The sequence below is a fragment of the Manis javanica genome, chromosome 12 (assembly GCF_040802235.1).
Source record: "Manis javanica isolate MJ-LG chromosome 12, MJ_LKY, whole genome shotgun sequence".
Taxonomy (NCBI): Eukaryota; Metazoa; Chordata; class Mammalia; order Pholidota; family Manidae; genus Manis; species Manis javanica.
The window spans coordinates 60,881,653-60,895,000 of NC_133167.1; the positions used below are offsets into that span (position 1 = coordinate 60,881,653).

Here is a 13,348-nt window from a genome sequence, read left to right on the forward strand (position 1 = left end):
CCATGACGGGGGCTATGACAACCACATGAGGGAAACATCTGTGAGGTACCTACCAGTGTCTGGCAGAGGTGTGAAATAATAATCATTATCATAAGCTTTTCCAGCCCCTAGCACCAGAAACTTTTCTACTAAGAAAGACCCCATTAGGACCAGTTCCACAGTCATAACCCCAAGGCTGCCCCAACATACATTATTTAAATTAATGACTTCACTCTTTAGAAACAGGTTGAGTAAAGGGGTAAAACCCATTCTCACTTCTTGTTAATTCCAAGTGCCAGTTCTGCCTTTTGGTCCAATCATACCTTCCCTGCCAGGTTGTGTCCAAAAAAGTAAGAAAAGAGGATACTTTATTAGAGAACGCTTGAAGTGACGTGGGGCTATAGCGTGGCGAGGGCCTGCTTATCCAAAGAGGTGTGGCAGGAAAGGCTGGGGTCCCAGCGAGGAGCTACAGGGCGGCTCCTGGCCCCTACAGCAGGTGCATCACTCACACGTGCATAGGGCCTTTCTCAGTTGGACCCATCAGCCTCACTTTTGTGCCATAATCCATTTTAGTAAAGAGAGGCTAAAAAGAAGAATTGATCTGAATCCTTAGAACAAAAGTTTGACCGGTCTTATGATGAAAGGATTTTTCCTCTACTTATCTTTGTATATTTCTGTATAAGGTCATATTTTCATCATTTCCTGTTAGTAGGCCAGGTACTGAAATGACATACAATTTTAAGTGCTCATGAGCTGGTGGTTCGTCTTAGATGTGATGGGCAAAAGTAGCTACTATCTACATGAAAAAGTTACTGTCATATAGCATTCCCAAATGGCTGTAATTAGAGCACATCTTTCACTTAATTTGTAAGAGAAAAGGTGAAATGATGCAGCAAATCTCCCTGATAGGCAGACTCAGTTTTGGCGAGAACTTCCAAGGCCCCAGTGTTCTCTGGTGACTAATTCTAGTCATGGAGATGGGTGTAAAGGCCTCACCTTTTCCATGAAGATGGGTTTAAGAGAACTCAGCTGGGATTTAAAGGATGACTTCTTTTCTTGGGTTCTACCTTTAAGGGTCAGGGTAACAAGGTTTTCATGTGGGGAACTGGAACTTCAATTCAAAGCACATTTTGAGAAAATATTTCATAATGCTAGGACATAATAGGTTGACATGACTGGGTACTTTAGAACTGACCAGTAATTTATTCTAGGAGTATTTTATGAAAGTTTATGGATGGCATAAATAGCATGGGTCAGGTATGAGAGATAGTACATGTTTAATACAAAGGCCATAATAAAGATGTCATTTCTGGTCTCAGCTCTGTCCTCGCCTTGCTTGAGGCTGGTCACACACTTTCTCTTGCTGTTTCCTAATTAGCAATGACAACACTGTACGTCATGCATCTCAGAGAAATGCCAAGGGGATAAATGAAATGACACCTATGAAATAACTTGAGCTCTTTAGAAAGAAATGCTTTCGATACATAAGCTTAAACATTATATTTAAGAAATAATTTGCAAATGACCATGAACCTCTTCAAGCCCCATTTCAAAAGTCACCCCTTCCAGAAAAGCTTTTCTTGATTAACGTCACCCATTCCAGTCACTGTTTTAGACGTTTAGCACCTCGGTATTCCACCAACATTGTTATGTTTCCCTTTTGATTCATTACGAGTAACACCGTCTGGCCAGCTGCCCACACCAACGACCCTGGCACCACCCTAGCTCCTCCCTCCCACTCACTCCATCTTCCAGCGGGGGACACAATCTCACCAGTTCTGCCTTGGACCTGTCACTTGCATGGCACTGCCAGAGCCTTAGCCCCTCGTCCCCTCTCACCTGGTTGGCTGCACTGCCTGCTCTCAATTCTTTCTCACGCTCAGCCTGGAAAGGGGCCAGGCTTTCCAATTCACCTTCCTCTCTGCTCACCAGGGATATTTTAAAAACATAAACCTGATCCTATCTACTCCCTGCTTAAAACTCTGCCAACGCTTTAGCTTACCACAGAAGACTGCTCTTTTTGTGCCCATCAGCCACCATCCTGGCCCTGCCTCTCACCATCTGCTCCGTGCTCAGCTGTCCTGGGGGCACGGATGCTTGGGTTGAGTTGTGACGTCCCAGAGAAATCAGGCCAAAGAAGAGCAGCCTGTGTTTTCCTGGATTCGTAGTTCTGAGCTTTTGCACATGCTGTTCCTTTTGCTTTCCATGTCTTCTTCCTACCTAATGATTCCTGGTGGCTTTCAAATTTCAGTTCAGATATCACTTCTACCAAGAAGACTTCAAGATTGGCCTCTGACTCCTTTCTGCGTCAGCGTCCAGTGCTCACACTGTGTGCTCCTGCTGCACGATGTGTGTGATGCTGTAAAAACAATGCATCATTCTGCACTAAAACCATTCATTGATGTCATCTATTTCTTCCAGTCAGTTATGGGCTCCTTGCAAGGTGGGACTCTACTTTCTAATTGTGTATTTTGATCATCTAGTACAGAGCCAGGTCCTCGGTAAATGTCTGCTGAATGCATGGATGAAATTAGTGCTCTGAGGGACAACAATGGGTTGGCAGACTATCAAAACTTTCAGTGACTTTAGGCCTTGTTGATAACCTATGACTCAAGAAGCCTGCACAATTATGGTAAAAAACAGACCACTGTATTTGGTCTCAAATATCATTATAGCTTCTGATTTTACTAAAAAGTACATTTTCGGTGTTTTACATCAACAAATCATTTCTTTGTTAGCTGAAAATTATTTCCTTGGCTGAGATACTCTTGATAAGACTCTTTCAAGAAAATTCTTCCCTTTTCTTTCACCACCTACAAGCCATAAAAAGGGTTAAACAAAAGACTACACATAAACTAGGTACCATAGAGTTGGTACCAAAGAAGGCAAATTAAAATACGTGATTTGTTTACTATCAGATAGGCTTGGTGGTGCCCACAGTGACAGCATCTCGGGGCTAGCAGGGGTCTTCACTGCTGCTGGAGAGAGGGACTCACTGTCCTGCCCCCCTTTCTGCAGCTGCTTCTAACAACAGGAATGAGTAGACAGTGACCCATGGCAGAAACAAAAGAAGTTTCATATACAAGAACTCTGGAATCACAGCAGCTTTCATTTAACCCAGTTTCGTGGGCACAGGAAGGGAGACAAAGATTTCCATTCAGCAGAAGCTTCAACACCCCAGCAGCGGTATAGGTGAGCCACTCTGGCAGGTGTTTAGAAAGAGCATCTTTTGAAGCCTTGAGTGAAACTCAACCCCTCACAACAATTCCCAGGCAGCTCCAAGCACTGGTGGCAGGGATAGCCTGGGTAAGTGTGGTTCAGTTAGGGAAGGGCAGGCGGTAAGCGGAGCCTGCACTAGCCCTTCCAGAGGAACCGGCTGCAGCTGCGAGGAGCTGTGTTAACAAAGGCTCTCGGCTGCCTCATGGGAAAGGTACAAGTATCGTTAGGAGCTTGGTTCTGCGCTCAGAAAGGCCCAGGTTCAAATCCTTATTCTGCCACTTGCTAGCCATAGAACTCCTGGGCAAGTTATTTAACCTTCCCAAACCTCAGTTTCTGCACTTGTAAAATGAGGGAAAAGAGCATCTATACCTTAATCCTGTAGCCTTGAACATAATAAGTGGTCAGTTAGTAGAAGCTACCATTGTTAGTATCTACTTATGGTGATCCACAGTGACACAAACCTATTACGATTCCTACTCATTTGCCACCTAGGTCAAATAATTTTTTTGCGCCCTAAAAGCAACATAAAGAGCAAGCCTGGTGGGACGAGTGCCGGTCAAGCGCCCCGCGGCCCTGCTCAGAGCTGACCATCTGGGGGTCTGTGTTGCTGGCAGTTCTGGTCTCAGTGTGGTTTTACTCTCAGTATATAAAACACAAACAGGCATCAGCACTGTGAGGCCACTGCACCAGCACCCCATGCTTTGCCACGAGTTTCTCTGAGGGTCTGGGGGCCTTATACAGGACTCTTCAGCTGAATGACAGATTCAGTTACACAGCCAGCTGGGAGCCTTGCACCTAAGCTCTATTTTATAAAGTCCATACACTTCAAATTGAGTTACCAGATGGTGGGGAGTGGAGGGTGGGCATATAAACCATGGAGTTCCAGGAGAAGAAAAGAATAAACTAGATTGAAGTTTATCCAAAGGATTTAAAAATGTGATTTACCTGTGGGCCAGTTCCTGGTTTCAAGTGAAAACCAAAAACAAGTTCAAGGTACACTGTTTTCTCCTTGTTTTCTTCAGGTTCACCTACTGAGTCCTAAAATAGAAAACCAAGCACCGTTCATTCTAGATCATGGTTTTGTTTTTACTTCTCAGGTAGAGGACATGATTTCTCAGCACTAGTTTTCCATTCTAACCTATTGTTTAACTTTTGGTTATTTTGGATTAAGCTATATATTGCAAATACTTAACACAAGAGAAATGGCATCTTAAGCCTTTGGGACCTTTTCCAAATGATTTATCTCATGTGCTGCAAACTGAATGTCACTGCTTTACATGTCTCACTGTGCAAGGTGCCACTTGCCCCTAAGAAATGCAGGGAGCACCTGGAGATGCTCTGTGAGGCTTTGCCTTGAGTGTTTTGCCCCACTGAAGAACTGAAGATGCAGGTTACTCTCAAAGAGGAATTACACACTTCCTAGAGCAGATGTGGGTGGGGAACCAAGCAAGGGAACCAAATGAACTTTCAAGGGCTTAGAGAGGGAAAAACATAGCTGTCAGTGAACAAAAAGAATTCTGTGTATTGACTGTCAGTATCTACTCATTTTATAACAAAGTATACCTTTTGACTATACTCAAAATAGTATGCCAAATATACAAATAAGTTATTCAAACAATAAACCAACCTCGCACCTCCAATGTAAGTAAAAATCCAGAGATTTAGTGTGCAAATTCCTTCAGTGACTGTGTGTTGGGCAAAGGTCTCCAGAGCCAGGTGGGAGGCTAGAGGCCCTCACCTATAATGTTAGCCCCATGTCCCCTAGCCACTATGGTGACATGTGTTGTTCTTATCATGAACATATTGTTAATATTTCAACTCTCAGGGAACAGGGTGTTCAATTTATGCACATCCTAAACTTCATTCAAAAGGCCTTTTGTTAGACAGATGTGGTTACATTTCACTTCAAACAACAGTTTCCGACACTGGCAAGTTTAGGCGTGGTGCAGCAGGTGCATAGGTCAGTAACAGTAGCATGTTCTCAGTAAGAAAAAGCCTCCCTTACCTTAATGAGTGGTGGGAAGTGAAACAAGTTTAGGTAGTCATGGGTTAACTTCTCAATGGCTGACTGTAAAAAAAAAAATCACATGACTTTGTTAATGATCTGATTATGCCAAGAGAGGATTTAAGTTATTGTGCACATATAAAGGCATTCTTTATTTATGTAGCTCATAATATATCTTGGAGATGTTAATATCCAACATCTATTGAGAATAAACTATTGTATTTACAGGTTGTTTGTAATTATTTAACAGAATAGGAAGATATTTTAAAGATGTTAAATCTCCGACTAAACAATAAATAAAGCCGTTCTTCAAACACTGGTAGAGTACAGCAGTGACAAGTTAATGTTTCAGTTGCAGAATGCAGTTGCCACCCTGAGTAACTGTGGGAAAAATAACAAAGAACACGTTCACTAAGGCTGGGATCTCCCGGAAGGCTGTGTTGCGTGGTGAGGGCTTTTCTATGGGTATGTGACCAGCACTCCCTCTCCCAGTGAAGCGCAAAGAAACTTGTAATGAAAGTAGGACAATTTAAATCATGATTTTTTTTCATACTCATCAGGTATAATCCAGCTTTTCTGTGAACACATCACATAGAGAGTGAAAAAAGTGCCAATGTGAGAAAAACTAGATGCGTTTTTAAAAGGTGAAATGAAAGCTGTTGACATTTGACGATGTAATGGGCACTTCCTGGATGTTCAGCCCTAGTCCTCCGCAGGGCCCTCCACACGAGGGCTTCCAGGCCCGGGGGGGAAGGGAGCCAACACCGGCCTGAAGGGGCAGCCGTGTAGCAAAGGGCGATGAGAAAGGCAGCCCCAGGCTCGGGTATCCTGGCCTCCCATTTATGGGCTGACTGTTCGAGAAGGTGTGCAATAACGACTGTGACAGAGCAGAGAAGGGAGGGTACATCCTTACCGCGCGCGAGTGTGTGAGAGAGCGAGACACTTTGACAAGCACCAGGAGGGCTCCTAGTGTGGAGGTGCTCATTGGCGTGCGTCCCATTCTGTAAGGTCCGGCTTGAAGCATTATTTGTTCTAATTGCCTCAAGAGTGTAGGCAGGGCCCTCCCAGAGCAAGTTTCTAACACCCTCTTCCCTTAATTTTTCTCTCTCAGATAAGCTTATGTCATAAAGACCCACAACCCGGCTGAGTTTACTAGGCTGTCACGTATGGGCTGAGTCCCCACTGGTGGCCACTAACAACCTTGGCTTTGGCGATGAGATGGAGGGTCCACATGCCTGACTTTTGAAGGTCACCTGTCATGTGCACATGCGGACTCATCCAGGAGTTTCACGGGAGCTCTTGGCCCACCCACACACACTGGCCACCCCCTCCTTTGGAGCTCAGGGCAGACACTGTGCCCTGAGCACAGGACGTGACCCCAACCCAACGGGCTGCTTCCATTGAGGGCTTTTTCTCTATGCATGTGTTTACATATGCACATGGATTCCGAGGGTCCATTCTTTCCCAGCTTTCCTACTTCCTGGGTGGGTGACCCTCTCCCTCCTCTCTCCTGCCCAGGCTCCTGTGACCTCCCCTTGCCACATACATCCTTTCTGAAGGCACATCACGTCCATCACACGGAGAAAGCTTCTCTGTTGGAAGACTTTTCATCATCAGGCGTGTACACGTAGCTGAGCTTTCCTTCTTTTTACTTCTTTATTGAGGTGAAATTCATTACCTTAAAATGAGCCATTTTAAAGTGTGCAATACAGTGGCATTCAGTACCTCTACAGTGTTGTGCAGCCATTACTTCCTTCTAGTTCTAAAACTTCTACATCTTCCTCAGAGAGGACCCTGTGCCTGGAGCCCATGAGCAGTCACTCCCGGTTCCCTCCTGCCCCCAGGGCCTGGCAACTGCTAAGCTGTTTCCTGTCTCTTTGGATTTGCCTGTTCTGGTTATTCCACACGAGGGGTATCATACAGTGTGTGACCCTTTGCACCTGGCTTTTTGGGCTCAGCATGGTATTTCTGAGGTTCCTCCATGCTGCAGCCCGTGTTCACTGGGCTTTCCTTCTTGAACCTGCAAACGGGTCTCTTGCCTGTGTTATGCTCCCCTTCCATTCACTTTATGGGCCTTATGACTTTTCTGTATTATAACCTCCAAATTGGCCTTTCAGAATCCAGCCTCTCCTTTCTAATCCACTTTACAACTTGCAGAAGCTGTTTTAAACATGTCAGTTCTCAAAACTTCCAACATCCCCCATAGCTGCTCAAAGTCCGAGTCCCTGGCCTGACTGAGCCTTCCGCTTTGTGTGGCATCCGTTCCACCTCATGTGCACCTGTGCTTCCATCAAAGCCACTTACTGTGCCTTCTACCAAAGCCAACTTTTTGTGTCTTTACGTTCCTTTGTTTCTCTCTTTCTCTCTTACCTTCTCACTCTTTTTGTCTAGACCAACAGTTCTTTCCTTTTCCGCTCCTGTCTATATTCCAAATTCTGTCTTTCCTCCAAGAGCGAGCTCCAGGACCACCCACTCCATGAAGTGTCCCCTCTGTTTCCCCTGCTGCCCCTCCTGAGCAGAGGTAAGGAACAGCTCCTTTCCTCCCAACTGCCAAGACTCTGTGTTACGAAAAGCTCTATGTACATGTTTCTCTCTTCTCTGGGACTTAAATTCCCTAAGGACAGGATTTGCCTTTGTGTCTCCACAGTCCCAGTCTTGCAATTATTAGGCATTCACTGGATTTGTTGAACAATAATAAAGAAGTTTGGCCATTTGCCTTAATGTTACCAACCAGCATGGAGAGGTCACTTTAGGAATACTTAAATAACTACGGCTTTGGGGGAGGGATCTCAGCTTGCCACCCCTTTTTCCTCCTGACTGTTCCTTAAGGAACATTGGTCCTTTTTCAAAGGCAGCAGAGGGGAAGGGGGGGTGGGAGCATATCATTTGGCATTTGCCAAATAGGACACAATTTACCACTTTTCTCTCTCGGAACCCTGAGACTTCTCTGCACTGGAGAAGTCACTGTCCTGCTGTAGCTCATCTAAGCCAGCACAGCCTTTCAGGATGGATTTGCACACACCCAGAGGTCGAGATTAAATTATTTGCCAGTCTTTGAGGTATATGTTCATGCATTAAGTCTCCATGCCCAACTTCTGAGAGAGAAAAGATGGTAAGATTGAGGCTAAGCCATTATCCAAGGGGTGTGGAGGGACTGCAAGGTGTTCTGCACATGGGTCCAGGGCCCACAGAAGGGAACAGATACTTCCCTTTGGACTTGAGGGAGATTTCCCTAGAAAGGCCAGTGTTGGGAGCTCTAACTGAGGTCTGGGGAAAAGTAGTTGTCATGTCGGTAGAGCCCTGGATAGAAAGCTGCTTTCTCTACATTCCCTTCTGAGGTTCTTGGTCTTCTTTCTAACTTGAGCCCACTCCTCCGTCTACCCACACTGAAGCTGAGGAGTTTTGGAGAGCAAACTTGATTTTATCCTAAGATCTCTTAAAACAAACTTCTGATTAATAAAAATGTCTACACAGATGCCAGTAATCTTGTTTGGTTTGGAGTAACTAAAAAACAGAACAAAACAAAAAAATGGATCTGGTTGCTAAACTACATAAAAACCACCACCAACCAAAACCAAAATTGAACAGTTTTGAAACTGTTCAAGACTGAAGTTTTGGGGGAGATGCCATGATTTCCTGAGAAAATGAGAGATTAGGCTACACATATGGTGGTACTTGTTGCATATCAAAATCACCAAGGTTGCATATTGAACACACATTTCTGTGATTCTTAGGTACTGCAGTGGCCTAGGTTTCACTCAGTCTACAGACAAGTTCTGGCATCCTTAGGGAATCCTAATGATCTAGCCCCTTTGGCGTTAAAAGAAGTCACCTCCTGCTATTCTGGCCAGGAGGGCAGTTCTGTGGGCATCACGGGCCTTCTTCTGGGTCCAGGGCACACTGAGCTGCCTCCCAGGGGTGCCTCCCCTCCCCACAGCACCTCCTTCCTGCCCCTCCCCCTGGTTAGCACCTATTTGTCCTTCAGGTCTCAAGTCCTTCCTTCCTCGGGAGCAAGTGTACGGAAATCGGTTTCCCTTCATCACATGATTATTTCCTGTCTTCTCCACCGGGAAAGGGGTGACAGGCAAGTGTATCTGGGTGACTTCTGCTGTGCCGGGTATTAACCCTTTGGTTGTTGGATTATGAGGAGGGGGAAGGGGTCCCACAGGGGCAGCAGTTAATTATCAGCAGTTCAGCACTGTAACAACGAGAACAGCATATTTCCCTCCCCAGAGTCTAACACAACATGTGATCAGCTACACAGTAGGTGCTCAGTGAAGACATGTTGACTGAACATGCTCCCATTCCGAGGTACCTTTAAATGAATGATGTGCCCCTTGGAGACAATGCCCATGTCTTTCAAGTCTTCTTCCTCCAGAAGCAGCAGTCGCTTTCCTGTGATGTTGTTTTCCTTAAACAAGCTTGCATATACACTCATCTCTTCTGAGGAGTCACCTGAAGGAGGTGATTGGAAGGCAGAATAAAATCAGACTGCATCATGTCCAAAGCAAAGTTAATGCCATGAATTAAGAAGGTAAGTTATTCCACTTGCCTTTTCTGATGAGCTGCTGAACCCAAAAATACTGTGAAAGAGAGGACATAAATGGTTTGGAAGATTCATACATGGTCACACTAAAACACATTGTTTTCAACAGATTAAAATATCTTTAATTCTTGGCTCAACTGCAAAGGTAAAATGGAAGACTTTCTCTTTAGTTTTAAAACTTGAAGCTTTCACTGGAGATATTCTTCCCTTTGGGGGTCTTGGACACTTGAGGGACTATTGGTTCTCCTCCTTATTTGGGATATTCACAAAAGTCCTTTCAAAAGGTCTTACTTTTAATGATTTTTCTATTTACGTGTTGCTTGGTGGTCCCTTGGGTTGTTGAGGGGTACCGGTTTATGCAGGAGTTGTATCTGTAACAGGGACCACAATGGGTAGAAAGCGTCCTCTGTGCTAGGCCTGGTCAGGAAGGAACGGTGTGGCTTAAGTTAAAGTGTGGAGTTTCCTCTATAGAATGAGTTGGACCCAGGGACCCTCGTCCTGACTCACTTGGCACATGTTTACTGGTAGCCTCTCACATTCTCTGGAGGAGCCCTTGACTCTGGCATTTTATTTAAATGGCTTGAAAGCCACTCAACCTCAGGGCAAACACTAAAATTAGCTGCTAGAGTTCAGTGCCTTTTAAAAAATGTCTTCTTAAATGAGATGGGTCAACTTTGCAGTGAGATGCAAAGGGATTATCTTCAGGCTCATGAATCAAGGAGACCCTAAGTTCTCTTTTCTTGCTAAGCAGGGCTGGCAGGAACTTTAGAATCACCAGGGCTCAGTGAATGGGAAGAAATAGGTGCCAAATTTTCTTACCTGGTAGAAGCCAAAAAGGTTTGTTGTGAGCAGTTTTACTTCACAAGAACACAGAAAGCAGGAGGCAAATGCCTCACTCCAGAAGCCAGGTTGTATTAGGTGAACAGACCTTCCCCAGAGTTTCCAGTAGTGCTACGGCTGGCATTACAGCTTTTTTTCTTTTTTATTTAATGCTACCTTGTGCTTATAAAAAATGGACCTGGACAGGCACAAGACCCTGAGCTCTTTGATGAAGAATTCTCAGACCTGTTTTTCACTAAGGAAAGATAATAGAGATCCAACAGGCTAAAGGATTGTTCTTCAGGGTCTCTATGCAAGTGCAGAGTGTAGGACTTGCTTTGGACTTAGTCTGTCCAATCCTCTCAAAAACATGGGGCTCCAGACCTCAGAGAATGTCTGGGAGCTCATGTCCTTCTTTCCTTGGAGTAAAGGCCAGGGTAAGATGAACCTGTCACTTTCAAACAGACCTAACGCAGGAAGGAAACCCAGTTTGGCAGAATCCCAGTCTAGCACTGCCTTACCATATCTTTCAACACCATGGTTCAGTCCATCTCTGATATTATAGGAAAACTTGGGGTCAATTTTTTTTCAAGTGTGTTCATTTGGTATCCTGAATCACCCCTTTGTCACTGGTATTCATTATCATATTCTGAAATACCTTCCAGAGCAAATGCGGAGGTGGAATCCGCTTGTAAGGTTTGAAGAGATACTTGCTTTGCTCGAGGCCTTATTTTACAATGCTACTGTCTTAGAAATAGAAAAACATGGAATTTGTCAACTTCTCCTAGTTAGACATTCCTAAGGCCCAAACCCTTCTACCTGCATTTTTAACTTGTGAAATACCCACCCAGGTAAAATGAGGCATTAGCAGAAGCAGCTTACCACATCATCTTCAGTCCATGAGCCAATCTCAAAGGAAGGCAGCAGCTGCATGGGAAATATGAATGAAATGAAAAAGAGAAGGAATATTATCATTGTCTTTTTGCTTTATCCCCTTGTCTATTTCAGCTTTTGGCTGTTGCTCTGGCTTGGGTCCTCCTGCAGGTTAGATTCAATGGAAAACCATTCTTCTGACCTTAAGAGGAATTTCTCAGTGCCCCAAGGAATTTTGCCTACAGAATCCATCAACCTTCCAGTAAAAATTCATTGCACTCTGTGAGCTGTTGCCGTGGGACTCTGTACATCATAGATTTTTCTCTCTTGGCCCTGAGCACACCAAGAGTAGTTTTACATTCCACAATAGAGCTTGGCAGTCAAATAATTTCTGACTTTTGTCAGATACTAGAACCTTCCTCGGAATTCTCAGTCTACGTGAGGATTGTTTGATTTTTTTCTTTTTTTTTTTTTGTAGATAATTATTTTTTATTGAGGGGTAGTTGACACACAGTATTACATTAGTTTCAGGTGTACAACACAGTGATTCAACATTTATATACATGATAATTCTAGCTACCAGCTATCACCATACAGAGTTGTTACAATATTTTGACTATATTCCTTATGCTATACATTATATCCTGGTTACTTATTTATTTTACAATTGGAAGTCTGTACTTTTTTTTTTTTGAGAGGGCATCTCTCATATTTATTGATCAAATGGTTGTTAACAACAATAAAATACTGTATAGGGGAGTCAATGCTCAATGAACAATCATTAATCCACCCCAAGCCTAATTTTCGTCAGTCTCCAATCTTCTGAAGCATAACGAACAAGTTCTTACATGGAGAACAAATTCTTACATAGTGAATAAGTTACATGGTGAACAGTATAAGGGCAGTCATCACAGAAACTTTCGGTTTTGATCACACATTATGAACTATAAACAATCAGTTCAAATATGAATATTCGTTTGATTTTTATACTTGATTTATATGTGGATACCACATGTCTCTCTTTATTATTAACATTTTTAATAAAATGCTGCAGTGGTAGGTAGATGCAAGATAAAGGTAGAAAACATAGTTTAGTGTTGTGAGAGAGCAAATGTAGATGATCAGGTGTGTGCCTGTAGACTATGTGTTAATCCAAGCTACACACGGGCAATAAAACATCCATGGATGCAGAAGATTTCTCTCAGAACAGGGGGGGTGAGGTTCTACGCCTCACCTCTGTTGATCCCCAATTTCTCACCTGATGGCCCCCCTGCAACTGTGCCTGTCTTAGGTTGTTCCTCCCTTGAGGAATCTTACCTGTCTCTGGCTAACCAGTCATCTTCCGGGGCCATACAGGGAAATGTAAAGTTGGTAAGTGAGAGAGAAGCCATATTGTTTGAAAAGGTTAGCTTTTTACTTCTTTGCATATTTATGCCCTGTGGCTTCTATGCCCAGCATTTGTGTTGAGGATCGTTTGATTTTTAATGAAAATTCCAAAGCAACCACTTGGCAACCATATGACTTACATGCTTATTCTTACAGGACAATTTGGAAGTATTTAACTAAATACCTCACTTGCATTATATTCTTAAAACTAAATATTAGGACTCCTAGGTGAAGAAGGACAAGTGAGACTGCAACTTTCCTAAGAAACCCAGGTTGCAAGTTGTAAACGAACCTCCCTCCCTATCAGGTGCACAGACTTGAAATACAATTTTGCAGGAGGACTTCAGCCTGCACCATTTTCAGAGCCATATATGCTCCCTGGCCATAGACTAAATGATAAATGCGTTCATAATATGAGAAAATCTGGTGTGTTCTGTGACTTGATCAAGACTTTGCTATAGTCATTAGCTTTAACTAATGTAACTTGCCAAAATGGTTGGATTGCTTGTGAGATAACACAG

The 13,348-nt window shown here is 43.7% G+C and overlaps 1 protein-coding gene across 9 annotated transcripts in view; it reads right to left on the minus strand.

Moving 5' to 3' along the window:
• The window catches only part of MAP3K20 (mitogen-activated protein kinase kinase kinase 20), a 189,207-nt gene that overhangs the window by 22,204 nt on the left and 153,655 nt on the right, over positions 1-13,348 (minus strand). For 7 of the 9 annotated variants that reach the window (XR_012123698.1, XM_073218693.1, XM_073218691.1 and 4 more), the window contains 5 exons: positions 11,451-11,495; positions 9,756-9,786; positions 9,519-9,658; positions 5,204-5,266; positions 4,144-4,236 (listed from right to left, as the gene is read on the minus strand). Coding sequence is in view for 8 of the 9 variants with exons in the window: in XM_073218693.1 (XP_073074794.1) it covers positions 4,144-4,236; positions 5,204-5,266; positions 9,519-9,658; positions 9,756-9,786; positions 11,451-11,495 (372 nt within the window). In the remaining variant the exon portion in view is untranslated. Of the gene's footprint in view, positions 1-1,996; positions 2,339-4,143; positions 4,237-5,203; positions 5,267-9,518; positions 9,659-9,755; positions 9,787-11,450; positions 11,496-13,348 lie in introns of those variants that run through there. The other 2 variants (XM_037027169.2, XM_073218694.1) reach the window with 2 other exon arrangements.